At 43.1% G+C, this 13,683-nt stretch overlaps 1 protein-coding gene across 2 annotated transcripts; it reads right to left on the reverse strand.

The window, feature by feature from the left end:
* Positions 1 to 314: 314 nt before the first annotated feature.
* ccdc28a (coiled-coil domain containing 28A) lies at positions 315 to 9,941 on the reverse strand. 2 transcript variants are annotated; one of them, XM_014211340.3, is made up of 6 exons: positions 9,793 to 9,941; positions 9,069 to 9,278; positions 8,830 to 8,996; positions 8,090 to 8,244; positions 1,331 to 1,353; positions 315 to 973 (listed from the first exon to the last, which is right to left on the reverse strand). In XM_014211340.3, the coding sequence occupies exons 2-6, from the start codon at positions 9,221 to 9,223 to the stop codon at positions 919 to 921; spliced, it is 555 nt and encodes a 184-aa protein (XP_014066815.1). In that variant the 5' UTR covers positions 9,224 to 9,278; positions 9,793 to 9,941; the 3' UTR covers positions 315 to 918. The 2 variants fall into 2 exon arrangements, with proteins under 2 accessions (XP_014066815.1, XP_082811935.1); XM_082955809.1 differs by lacking the exon at positions 9,793 to 9,941 and having other exon boundaries at positions 9,069 to 9,364.
* Positions 9,942 to 13,683: the final 3,742 nt, after the last annotated feature.

A 13,683-nucleotide genomic window follows, 5' to 3' on the forward strand; every position in this document is an offset into this window, starting at 1 on the left:
GTAGAGACAACAATACATCACACAAAGCAGCCTCAACGGTCAGTAGGAGTGTCCATGATTGAGTCTTTGAATGAAGAGATGAAGATGAAACTGTCCAGTTTGAGTGTTTGTTGCAGCCCGTTCTAGTCGCTAACTGCAGCGAACTGAAAAGAGGAGCGACCCAGGGATGTGTGTGCTTTGGGGACCTTTAACAGAATGTGACTGGCAGAACAGGTGTTGTATGTGGAGGATGAGGGCTGCAGTAAATATCTCAGATAGGGGGGAGTGAGGCCTCATCACCACCATCCATCATATGAGTAAAGCACAGAAACGTGTTTCAAGTCATTAGAATTCTCTTTATTGACTTTTTCCCAGAACCGAGAAAAATAAAATGATAACAATCCACCCCAATCACATTAATTAACAATAAAACCTCAATCTGTAATGTACAGGATTACTCGAAATAAAAGGTCGACAATCAAGCAGCTTCAAATATGATTATTGCATTCCAACTGCATATAAGACAAAGATGTGTAGGAGAATGTCAAATATATATTTTATATTTATCTCAATGTAACACTGGTTCAAACCAAGGCAACAATAAAAAGGCGAGAAAAAAAAGGCAGCAACAAAAGGCAGCAACATTTGGCCAAACACTCATGTGGATATGTGCAGTAAGTTTCCGACTTTAAATAAACTCGCAAATATGTGCAACTGTGTTTGCAGTGTGTTTGACAGATAAGTTGAGGATGGTGATTAGGCCCAATCCCATAAAACCCCTAGCCCCGAGGAGAGGGAAGAGAAGAGAGGGGGACAGTAGAGGAGAAGAGGAGAGGGTGGAGAAGAGGCATATAAGGAAATGAATTTAGGGGATAAGGAAATCAAATAAGGAGAGGAGGTTAGGAGACAAGGAGATGAGACCGTTGACAGCAAACCGACTTAGATGCTGGCTGTCCTGGGTATCTCCTGGCTGTCTGCCAGATTCAGCTTCTGACTTGTGGAGAGGAGAGAGAGGAGTCAAGGAGAACAGCTGAAACACACATACACCTCACTCACACTCTGCTCTGAGCCCCGAGACACCCCCCCACAGAGAGAGAGAGAGAGAACAGAACAAAGAAATGTCATCTATTATGTAACTACAGTAAGTGTCCTGTAATATAAGCATATTTTTTTATAATATTCATTCTGCATTTCTTACATTTTTCTGTAAACTGTGAGCTAGAATTAAATCAGGTCAAAGTCAACAGCTCAAAGACACACCCCTCACTCACTTGCTCTGCGCACACAGTACACAAGACGGCACACACACACACACCCCCACCCTGTCCACACAAGTCTTTTAAAAGGATACATTGATGAACTCAGTTCCTCTAGCTGTAAAGAAGGACAGAGATGTTTCATTCCATTGAGCTAACACTGAGCCAAGATGCATACACAGAGCATGAGGTGTGTGTGTGGCTTTGCTCTCACATGAGAAAGCTTAGAGCAGGAGATGAATCCCAACTCTGGCCATGTGAAAACGGAGAAATCACTGTTTGACACACTGAGGGAGGCCCTGTGTGTTGGGATCTTAGGGCCGAGACTCTGCTACCAAGTACTTTCACAGTATTAACAGAATTTAAAAATCCAACACGACACTTAAAAAAGGTAGACTCTACGATACGACGCAGAAAGTAAACAGCAAAGTGGGTCAATTTCCACAACAACTAAGAGCGTTGAAGCGTGAGGCTCAACTTCTCCTCTGTTTTGGTGTCCTGGTTACCACGCGGTGAACAGAGTGAAGCCAACCACCAGATACAGTGTGTTACTGAGCGAAGTCTCATCTCGCTCATATCAATATCTTGCAGTGCTGCTCGTGGCAACGTCATTTAGCTGATTCTACTTTTAAGATGGTCTAAGCCACTGCAGCGTGGGCTGGAATCCACATCTAGCCCTGCAGCGTGGGCTGGAATCCACATCTAGCCCTGCAGCGTGGGCTGGAATCCACATCTAGCCCTGCAGCGTGGGCTGGAATCCACATCTAGCCCTGCAGCGTGGGCTGGAATCCACATCTAGCCCTGCAGCGTGGGCTGGAATCCACATCTAGCCCTGCAGCGTGGGCTGGAATCCACATCTAGCCCTGCAGCGTGGGCTGGAATCCACATCTAGCCCTGCAGCGTGGGCTGCTATTTCAGTACTCTCCTCTATCTTTCCTATCCAATAAACCAAATAAATATGACGAGTGGAATTGTCCCACTCCAAAAATATATAGTGTCTTACAAAAGTATTCAGACTTCTTGGATTTCTTCACATTTTGTGTTACAAAGTGGGATTAAAATGGATTTAATAGTTATTTTTTGTCAACAATCTATACAAAACACTAATGTGGAAGAAAATTCCAAATTTTTTTTTAAAGATATTTAATTTTATTTTTATAATTTTTTTTACAAAAGGTATTCAGCTCCTTGAGTCAATAAATGTTTGAAACACCTTCAGCATCGATTACAGCTGGGAGGTTTTTTGACGGTAAATCTATAAGAACGTTGCCCACCTGGATTGTACAATATTTGGTCAATATTCTTTTTTTATTCTTCAAGCTCTGTCAAGATGTTGGGGATCATGGCTAGACAGCTATTTTCAAGTCTTGACAGACTTTCAAGCAGATAAGTCAAAACTGTAACTTGGCCACTCAGGAACATTCACTCTCTTCTCTCAATGCAATGCTCTCTCTATTGGCTATCTGGCAAACAAACATTGCTACACACAATAATATCAAAGCCAGTATCAGCATGTAAAGTAGTTAGTTAGCTGTAAAATCGCCCAAACAAACTATATCAATTTAGGAGTCTAGAATCTTATCATGTTCAACCTGCAGAGCGATGTGCCTCACAGAGTGGAGTCTGACATTCGCAACGGTAGATATACTTTTGTGTAGATGGGAAACGTTGCCCATGATTCACTATATATAAAAGTATGTGGACACCCCTTCAAATTAGTGGATTCAGCTATTTCAGCCTTACCCACTGCTGACAGGTGCATAATTTTTTTTTTTTTTTAAACATAAGAAAAAATATATTAAAAAAAATTTTTACAAAAAAATGAAAAAATACAAAAAAATAAATAAATCGGGCACACAGCCATGCAATCTCCATAAACAAACATTGGCAGTAGAATGGCCTTACTGAAGAGCTCAATGACTTTCAACGTGACAATGTCATAGGATGCCACCTTTCCATCAAGTCAGTTCGTCACATTTCTGCCCTGGTCAACTGTAAGTGCTGTTATTGTAAAGTGGAAATGTCTGGGAGCAATGTTTGGGAGCTACGAAGTGGTAGGCCACACAATCTCACAGAACGGGACCGCTGAGTGCTGTAGCTCTTAAAAAAATCATCTGTCCTCAGTTGCAACACTCACTACTGAGTTCCACACTGACTCTGGAAGCAACGTCAGCACAAGAACAGTTCGTCGGGAGCTTCATGAAATGGGTTTCCATGGCCGAGCAGCCGCACACAAGCTTAAGATCACCATGCGCAATGCCAAGTGTCGGCTGGAGTGATATAAAGCTCGCCGCCATTGGACTCTGGAGCAGTGGAAAAGCTTTCTCTGGCAGTCCGACAGACAAATCTCGGTTTGGCGGATGCCAGGAGAACGCTACCTGCCCCAATGCATAGTACTAACTAGTTTGCTGGAGGAGGAATAATGGTATGGGGCTGTTTTTCATGGTTCTGGCTAGGCCCCTTAGTTCCAGTAAAGGGAAATCTTAACACTACAGCATAAGACATTCTACTATTCTGTGCTCCCAACTTTTTGGCAACAGTTTGGGGAAGGCTCTTTCCTGTTTCAGCATGACAATGCCCCCGTGCACAAAGTGAGGTCCATACAGAAATGGAGTGTTGAGATCGGTGTGGAAGAACTTCACTGGCCTGCACAGAGCCCTGACCTCAACCCCATCGAACACCTTTGGGATGAAATAGAACGCTGACTGCGAGCCAAGTCTAAATCGGCCAACATCAGTGCTCGACCTCAGTAATGTTCTTGTGGCTGAATGGAAGCAAGTCCCCGCAGCAATGTTCCATCATCTAGTGCGGGGGTCGGCAACCCGCGGCTCTAGAGCCGCATGCGGCTCTTTAGCGCCACCTTAGTGGCTCCCTGGAGCTTTTTCAAAAATATGAAAATGGAAAAAGATGGTGTGAATATATTTTTTGTTTTAATATAATTTCTTATCCAATGCTGTAAAAATGTGTATAATAAATATTTAATTTAAACATTTCTGTCAACGAAGATTTACGTCATAGCCTGCGACACACGTTTCTTTCAGCTCGGCGTAGTGCCAGACAGGTGGCTGTTGCAAACAAACCGGCGGGTGTGTCATGGGCCATGGACCCCAAAGGGAAAAAGAGAAAGATAGCTGAGGAGAACAGAGGATTCCACAGTTCTTGGACCGAATCATTTGCTTTCATTGCCAATGCGGAAGGATTGCCTGCACGTTTGCTTTGTAATGAGAAGTTGTCAAATAACAAAAAGAGTAACGTGGAAAGACATTTCCATTCTTCCTGACAGTTATAGGAACATGAAGAAATATGCATTTGGAGTATTATCCATCTTTGGATCAACATACCTGTGCAAGCAGATATTCTCAAACATGAACTACATAAAATCCAAATACCGCACCCGCCTCACAGATGAGAGCTTGCAGTCCTGCGTGAAGATTAAAGTTACATCTTACATGCCTGATGTTGAGAAGCTGTCCAGTGATGTCCGAAAACAGAAGTCACATTAAACGGGTAAGAAAACAATCCTGTCATAGGCACATATTTAGTAACAAAGTGGCTGTTTTTATAAAGTGATTTCTGATTTTTGTCAGTATATATATTTGGAATGACACAGGGATATTATTGTGTTTTGTTGCTCAGGTCCGAGGATGGCTGCATTGTATTGTGCGTGTCAAAAGAGAAGAGGGTGCTGCTGCATTTTACCCTTGCACATTCGCAGAAAACTAAAGAGAAGAGGATAATGCACAGAAATCGAACTTAAACTGTATTATTTTAATTGTATATACTTTACCTTTTCAAAAGGCTGCTGTTTTATTGCACTCTGTCTGTTGCCCAGATAAGGGGGAAAAGAGAAGAGGATTGAAAAGCATTTTATTTCCATGGGGAGGTCTGAAATTACAGGAGGCCTATTATGCACGTTGCACATTTTGTTGTTGTTTTTTCGAATCCTAAAATAAAAATGACATCAAAAATCTGATTTCTGTATTGTATTTCTATAATTTCATCAATGCAATGAAACATAATACATTAATATTATAATGGAAGTTAAACTTAAAGCACCATCATACAGCAGAGTAGTCACGTGGTGCGTCATTCTCTCCAGGATGCGCTGCAGGTAAAATAAAGGTTTAATCATGAATGCTCATTATGTATTTGTAGTCTACTTATCATTTTGATAGTAGGCTAATATAGCTAATAGACACTTACAGCATGTGTTGCCTTCATTATAAGGCTTATATAAGGCTTTTAATTTTTTGCGGCTCCAGACAGATTTGTTTTTTGTTTTTTTGGTCCAATATGGCTCTTTCAACATTTTGGGTTTCCGACCCCTGATCTAGTGGAAAGCCTTCCCAGAAGACTGGAGGCTGTTATAGCAGCAAAGGGGGAACCAACTCCATATTAATACCCATGATTTTGGAATGAGATGTTCGACGAGCAGGTGTCCACATACTTTTGGTCATGTAGTGTACGTCAATGGGCCGCAGTGCATTCTGGGATGTGAGATAATTAACTTAATCTGTAAAATATCGTATAGCTGCGGAATTATGATATTACTTACTTGAGGAAAATCTGCACCTTTCTTCAACATATACACTGACTTTGAGAAGGGATTGTGTGATGATTAGCTTTGCAACCGCATGACAACGTGATTGGTCGACAGTCTGCTGGGTGGGGCGTTACACGTTCCTTCATTCATGAGATTCCTATCTGCTTTCTATAATATCTCTGGCAACAGCACCATGCAATGCACCTTGGACGAAAGGCAGACAAATAGGAGAAATTACACATCTCTCCAGGTAGGAATATCGCTGAAATATGATCAATGGCTCATTGGAGAGAAGACGTCCTCCTGACAGACAGTATTTTGCAACTGCCTGTAAACACACAGTCCAGTTCATAGTGAATGATGACAGGCCCTACTGCCTGTAAACACACAGTCCAGTTCATAGTGAATGATGACAGGCCCTACTGCCTGTAAACACACAGTCCAGTTCATAGTGAATGATGACAGGCCCTACTGCCTGTAAACACACAGTCCAGTTCATAGTGAATGATGACAGGCTCTACTGCCTGTAAACACACAGTCCAGTTCATAGTGAATGATGCCAGGCCCTACTGCCTGTAAACACACAGTCCAGTTCATAGTGAATGATGACAGGCCCTACTGCCTGTAAACACAGTCCAGTTCATAGTGAATGATGCCAGGCCCTACTGCCTGTAAACACAGTCCAGTTCAAAGTGAATGATGCCAGGCCCTACTGCCTGTAAACACACAGTCCAGTTCATAGTGAATGATGACAGGCTCTACTGCCTGTAAACACACAGTCCAGTTCATAGTGAATGATGACAGGCCCTACTGCCTGTAAACACACAGTCCAGTTCATAGTGAATGATGACAGGCCCTACTGCCTGTAAACACACAGTCCAGTTCATAGTGAATGATGACAGGCCCTACTGCCTGTAAACACACAGTCCAGTTCATAGTGAATGATGACAGGCCCTACTGCCTGTAAACACACAGTCCAGTTCATAGTGAATGATGACAGGCCCTACTGCCTGTAAACACACAGTCCAGTTCATAGTGAATGATGACAGGCCCTACTGCCTGTAAACACACAGTCCAGTTCATAGTGAATGATGACAGGCCCTACTGCATGTAAACACAGTCCAGTTCAAAGTGAATGATGCCAGGCCCTACTGCCTGTAAACACAGTCCAGTTCAAAGTGAATGATGCCAGGCCCTACTGCCTGTAAACACAGTCCAGTTCATAGTGAATGATGCCAGGCCCTACTGCCTGTAAACACAGTCCAGTTCATAGTGAATGATGCCAGGCCCTACTGCCTGTAAACACAGTCCAGTTCAAAGTGAATGATGCCAGGCCCTACTGCCTGTAAACACAGTCCAGTTCATAGTGAATGATGCCAGGCCCTACTGCCTGTAAACACAGTCCAGTTCAAAGTGAATGATGCCAGGCCCTACTGCCTGTAAACACAGTCCAGTTCATAGTGAATGATGCCAGGCCCTACTGCCTGTAAACACAGTCCAGTTCATAGTGAATGATGACAGGCCTGTGTGGTGAATGGCTTGTTTGTATGAAGGCCTACTGTAGCTCCGTTTTTTTTTTTTTTAAGTGTCATATCCTTCCTGGGGGTGTATAGGAAGAGATTTTAATAAGATTTCATGTTGCTAAAAATGCTGTCAGTTCCACTTTAATAGTAGCTGGCCCAGTGCTCCAGTTGGCTTGATAGATGTGGAGGGTCAACACCATTAGTTGAGGGTCAACACCTTTAGTTGACCATATCTTTGCGTCTGGGTGGTTTAATACATAATGCACAGCATAATTATTAACTTGATCGTGCTTTAAAAAGAGATATTCAATGTCTCGTATTGTTGTTACCCATCTACCAATCACTGCCTTTTCTTTATGAAGCTTTTGAAAAGCTCCCTGGTCTTTGTAGTTTGAATCTGTTCTTGAAATTCAATACTTGACTGAGGGACCTTACAGATGATGTATGTATGGGAGACAGAGGAAGGAGTAGTCGTTCAAAAACCATGTCAACCCCTATTATTTCACAGTGAGTTTTTGTAACTTATGTGATTTGTTAAGCTACATTTTTCTCCTGAACTAATGTAGGCTTGCCTACACAAAGGAGCTGAATAGTTACGGAGCTACAAGATTTCAGTTACAATTTCTTAATTATCTTTAAAAAAAAAATGGTTCTTCCACTTTGACACAGTATTTTAAGTAGATTGTTGACAAAAATGTACAATTAAATCCATTGTAACCCCACTTTGTAACACAAAGCGGTCTGAATAATTTTGCAAGGCATTAACAAAACCTATTACCAGATCTTACGTTGAGCAGTAGTTTGTCCATGTTGGAGTCGCAGGCAGTCTTCCGTTGGTCCTCAGGCATCTCGTCCACCTCCCCATAAAGGTCAAAGTGCAGCCGAGCCAACTTCTCCTGCATCTCTCTCACATGTTCCATCTGATCTATAGAACACTCATTACCTAGAGGAAGAGGGGAGAGAGCGGGAGCAAGATGAGGGGGGAGAGCGGGAGCAAGATGAGGGGGCAAGAGGGAGCGGAGGGGGGGGCAAGAGGGAGCGGAGGGGGGGGCAAGAGGGAGCGGAGGGGGGGGCAAGAGGGAGCGGAGGGGGGGGCAAGAGGGAGCGGAGGGGGGGGCAAGAGGGAGCGGAGGGGGGGGGCAAGAGGGAGCGGAGGGGGGGGGCAAGAGGGAGGGGAAGAGGGAGCGAGGGGAGAGCGGGGAAGAGGGAGCGAGGGGAGAGCGGGGAAGAGGGAGCGAGGGGAGAGCGGGGAAGAGGGAGCGAGGGGAGAGCGGGGAAGAGGAAGCGAGGGGAGAGCGGGGAAGAGGGATAAAAAGAGAGGTCATAGATAGTGTTTATGTAAAACGTCACCTGCACACTAACACACACAGGTAATATGCTCTTACAGCAGCAGACGCTTTTATCCACTGAGCCACTAGAACCCTGGTCTCACCAAAGGCCTGTAGTTTTACACACACAGCTCACCAAAGGCCTGCAGTTTTACACACACAGCTCACCAAAGGCCTGCAGTTTTACACACACAGCTCACCAAAGGCCTGCAGTTTTCCATTGTGGAAGTCATTGAGAAGGCTCAGCAGTCCTTTCTCCATCTCCTGCACATCTGAGACGTCTGTCAGGAAGGAGTGTTGGATGGGGTCTGCCTGGCCCTGGCCTGCCTTACTGCCTGAAGCCTGCTGCTGTCTGGCCTTCACACCCCTGACACACACAACCAAATTAAGAACTTCACCTCAAAGCAGTTCAAGTCATCCAGATGATTACGGTTCTTACCTGCGGCTCTTCCCCTTCTGGCTGGAGTGTGTACCCATGTGGCTGAAGCCCAGATGACGTCCAGAGGCTGTGTTCTTCCGGGTGCTGGTTGGTGGGGCAGGGGCCTGGTTGGTGGAGGGCCTGGAAATCTTTCTCTTCAGCTTCCTATCCTCCATGGCATCATAATATGTAGTTCACTAGTTAGTCACTGCACACTCCTGCAGAAAGTATCTAGGATAGTAATCAAACAATAACGGTGACAAGTTTAGTAACCCAACCTAGCACTAACTTAGCTACGTTACAACTGTCAGCTACTGAAAACAACACGGCATGTCTGCTAGTGTTGGGTCCAGCTAGTTAACCAACCCACCGAAGCCATAGTTAACTAGTAGTAGTATCGCGAGGCCTTCCAAGTCTCGTATTGTTTACCAACTAGTTAACGCGAACTAGTATCTTATCAGTGTCGCTGTGCCAACTAAACCCGGAAGGCTCTTTGTAGTTTCAGTGAAAAGTGCTAATAAAATGGGATACAACGTCGTATGTCTAGTTTTTAATAGCAGAACTAGTTGTTGAAAGCGAGAGCAAAGCAGCTAGCTAAACAATGACGTGTTATCGACGTTAGCTAGCTAGCTAACCTAGTTAAACAGCTAGCATTGCCATCAAATCAGCCACAAATAACTCCACTACGCTAGCTGATTTAGCTACACAACTTTCATAAACGTATAACATGTAGCTAGCAACAGACCTCAATTTTCTCCGTTGTTGAAGTTATTCGTAGCTTGTTCATTCGATGTGAACATAATTTAAACCTGTTTGATATGTTGTGTTGTTGTTAGCTTGACTGCGGTCATCATCGTTATTATTATGGCTGAGCCGATAGAGGGCGATATCTGCACTATCGTCTAGGATTTATGTGTGTCTATCCGGTAAAATAAAATATATTTATAACTAACCCAAAATAGTTAATCTGTGTCGTTTTACAGTGGGAGCAAATGAAACATATTGGGCAGAACCAAACACGAGCTAGTTATATCCTTTTGGCTTGTTGTAGCATGTATTTGGATTTTCCCTTTAGGTAACTCCTCTGTGAAGGGTGTGTGAACTAACTCAATTCGACCTTGCACTCCTATTAAACAAAGCAATATTTTACAATTTTGTCAAAGAGTCAGGTCTATAAAACTTAGTGCACTGTGTTTGTAGCAAATTATAGTTTTGGAAGCAGAAAAATGTATTGAGATCAGATGTTTAATCGATGAGAAAATGAGCAGAATGTGAGCCCAGTTTCAGCCAGTTCCTAGAAGCCACCTGCTGCTGCCTGAGGCTGAGGAGAAACACACAGGTCAGTGGCTCACAGCACCACGCGTTAGAAAGGCATGTAGTGGAACGGCAGTCTAAAGCACTGCATCTCAGTACTAGAGGCATCACTACAGATCCTGGTTCGATTCCAGGCTTTATCACAACTGGCCGTGATTGGTAGTCCCATAGGGCGGTGCACAATTGGCCCAGCGTCGTTAGGCCGTCATTGTAAATAAGAATTTGTTCTTAACTGACTTGCCTAGTTAAATAAAGGTTAAATAAAAATATAAACAGCAAAACAACTGTCTCACTTACTAAAACTATGATTGTTCTCACTCACCAAAAATATTAATGTTTTAGTAAAGATCCTTGATTTCCAAGATCACAGAGTGTCTGGAACCTGAACTCTCCTCTCAAATATTACACGTCATATGGGATTAAAAAGGAGTTTATTAACAAATCAAATCAAATGTTATTGGTCACATACACATGGTTAGCAGATGTTAATGCGAGTGTAGCTAAATGCTTGTGCTTCTAGTTCCGACCGTGCAGTAATATCTAACAAATAATCGAACAATTTCACAACAACTACCTTTTAAACAAAAAGGAATCATTAAGAATATGTACATATAAATATATGGTTGAGCGATGGCCGAACGGCATAGGCAAGATGCAGTAGATGGTATAGAGTACAGTATATACATATGAGATGAGTAATGCAGGGTATGAAAACATTATATGAAGTGGCATTGTTTAAAGTGGCTAGAGATACATTACGTCAAGATGGCAAGATGCAGTAGATGGTATAGAGTACAGTATATACATATGAGATCAGTAATGTAGGGTAACAACCGTTGGGGTCTAAGATGTTGAGAGAAGTGTAATTGATGGAATATCATGCCTAACCTGTGAAAAATGTATTTACTACCACAATTTCCGACCTTCCCACAATGCAGGAGTGGTCTTCAGGGAGCTGCATGTTTCTGTCTTCCGTGACATCCATCTGATCAGATCAGAACAGGATGGATCAGCAGTGATACGTATTTCTGGTTTACATTCCAAAATACACTTAACAAAAATATAAAAGCAACATGCAACAATTTAAAAGAAATTCTGTCAATTTAAATAAATAAATTAGGCTTTAATCTATAACTTTCACATGACTGGGAATACAGACATGCATCTGTTAGTCACAGATACCTTTAAAAATAAAAGGTAGGGGCGTAGATCAGAAAACCAGTCAGTATCTGGTGTGACCACCATTTGACTCATGCAGCACGACACATCTCCTTCTCATAGAGTTGATCAGGCTGTTGATTGTGGCCAGTGGAATGTTGTCCCACTCCTCTTCAATGGCTGTGCGAAGTTTCTGGATGTTGGCGGGAACTGGAACATGCTGTTGTACATGTCAATCCAGAGATCAATGGGGTGACATGTCTGGTGTATATGTGGGCCAGGGAAGAACTGCAACATTTTCAGCTTCCAGGAATTGTGTACCGATCCTTGCGACATGGGGCCGTGCATTATCATGCTGAAACATGAAGTGATGGCGGCGGATGACTGGCACGACAATGGGCCTCAGGATCTCGTCACGGTATCTCTGTGCATTCAAATTGCCATCGATAAAGTGCAATTGTGTTCATTGTCCGTAGTTTATGCCAGCCCATACCAGAACCCCACTGCCACCATGGGGCACTCTGTTCACAACGTTGACGTCAGCAAACCGCCCGCCCACACAACGCCCTACACGCTGTCTGCCATCTGCCCGGTACTGCTGAAACTGGGATTCATCTGTGAAGAGCTCACTTCTCCAGTGTGCCAGTGCCCATTGAAGGTAAACATTTGCCCACTGAAGTTGGTTACGACGCCGAACTACAGTCACGACAAGACCCTGGTGAGGACGACGAGCATACAGATGAGCTTCCCTGAGACTGTTTCTGACAGTTTGTGCAGAAATTCTTCGGTTGTGCTAAACCACAGTTTCATCAGCTGTCCGGGTGGCTGGTCTCAGTCGATCCCGCAGGTGGAGAAGCCGGATGTGGAGGTCCTGGGCTGGCGTGATTACATGTGGTCAACGGTTGTGAGGCCGGTTGGACGTACTGCCAAATTCTCTAAAACGAAATTGGAGGTGGCTTATGGTAGAGAAATGAACATTCAATTCTCTGACAACAGCTCTGGTGGATGTTTTTGCTGTCAGCATACCAATTGCTCACTCCCTCAAAACTTGAGACAACTGTGGCATTGTGTTGGTGACAAAACTGCACATTTTAGAGTGGCCTTCTATTGTCCCCAGCACCAGGTGCACCTGTGTAATGATCATGCTTTTTAATAGTCTTCTTGACATGCCACACCTGTCAGGTGGATGGATTATCTTGGCAAAGGAGAAATGCTCACTAACAGGGATGTAAGAAATAAGCATTTTTGTGCATATGAAATATTTCTGTGATCTTTTATTTCAACCAATACTTTACTTTATTTCAACCAATACCTTACATGTTGCGCTTATACTTTTTTTCAGTATGAATTGTGTTCATTGTTTTCACAGCCCTTTATGTAATGAGACTAAGGACAGGTTTCACATGATGGATTATACATGTTTGGAGAATTTGACATAGTGGTTCCCAACTTGGCTTCTTTGACACATGCTGTACATCATGAGGAAAATGCAGTTTAACTCTGGGCTAGGCGGGACGAATTCGTCCCACCTACGTAACAGCCACTTTAAGCCTGTGGCGCGATTTTCAAAACCTTAAAAATCCTATTACTTCAATTTCTCAAACATATGACTATTTTACAGCTATTTAAAGACAAGACTCTCGTTAATCTAACCACACTGTCCGATTTCAAAAAGGCTTTACAACGAAAGCAAAACATTAGATTATGTCAGCAGAGTACCAAGCCAGAAATAATCAGACACCCATTTTTCAAGCCAGCATATAATGTCACCAAAAGCCAGAAGACAGCTAAATGCAGCACTCACCTTTGATGATCTTCATCAGATGACAACCCTAGGACATTATGTTATACAATACATGCATGTTTTGTTCAATCAAGTTCATATTTATATCAAAAACCAGCTTTTTACATTAGCATGTGACGTTCAGAACTAGCATACCCCCGCAAACTTCCAGGGAATTCGCTAACATTTTACTAAATTACTCACGATAAACGTTCACAAAAAGCATAACAATTATTTTAAGAATTATAGATACAGACCTCCTCTATGCACTCGATATGTCCAATTTTAAAATAGCTTTTTGGTGAAAGCACATTTTGCAATATTCTAAGTACATAGCCCAGGCATCACGGGCTAGCTATTTAGACACCCGGCAAGTTTAGC

The sequence above is a fragment of the Salmo salar genome, chromosome 09, assembly GCF_965601325.2.
Source record: "Salmo salar chromosome 09, fSalSal1, whole genome shotgun sequence".
NCBI lineage: Eukaryota > Metazoa > Chordata > Actinopteri > Salmoniformes > Salmonidae > Salmo > Salmo salar.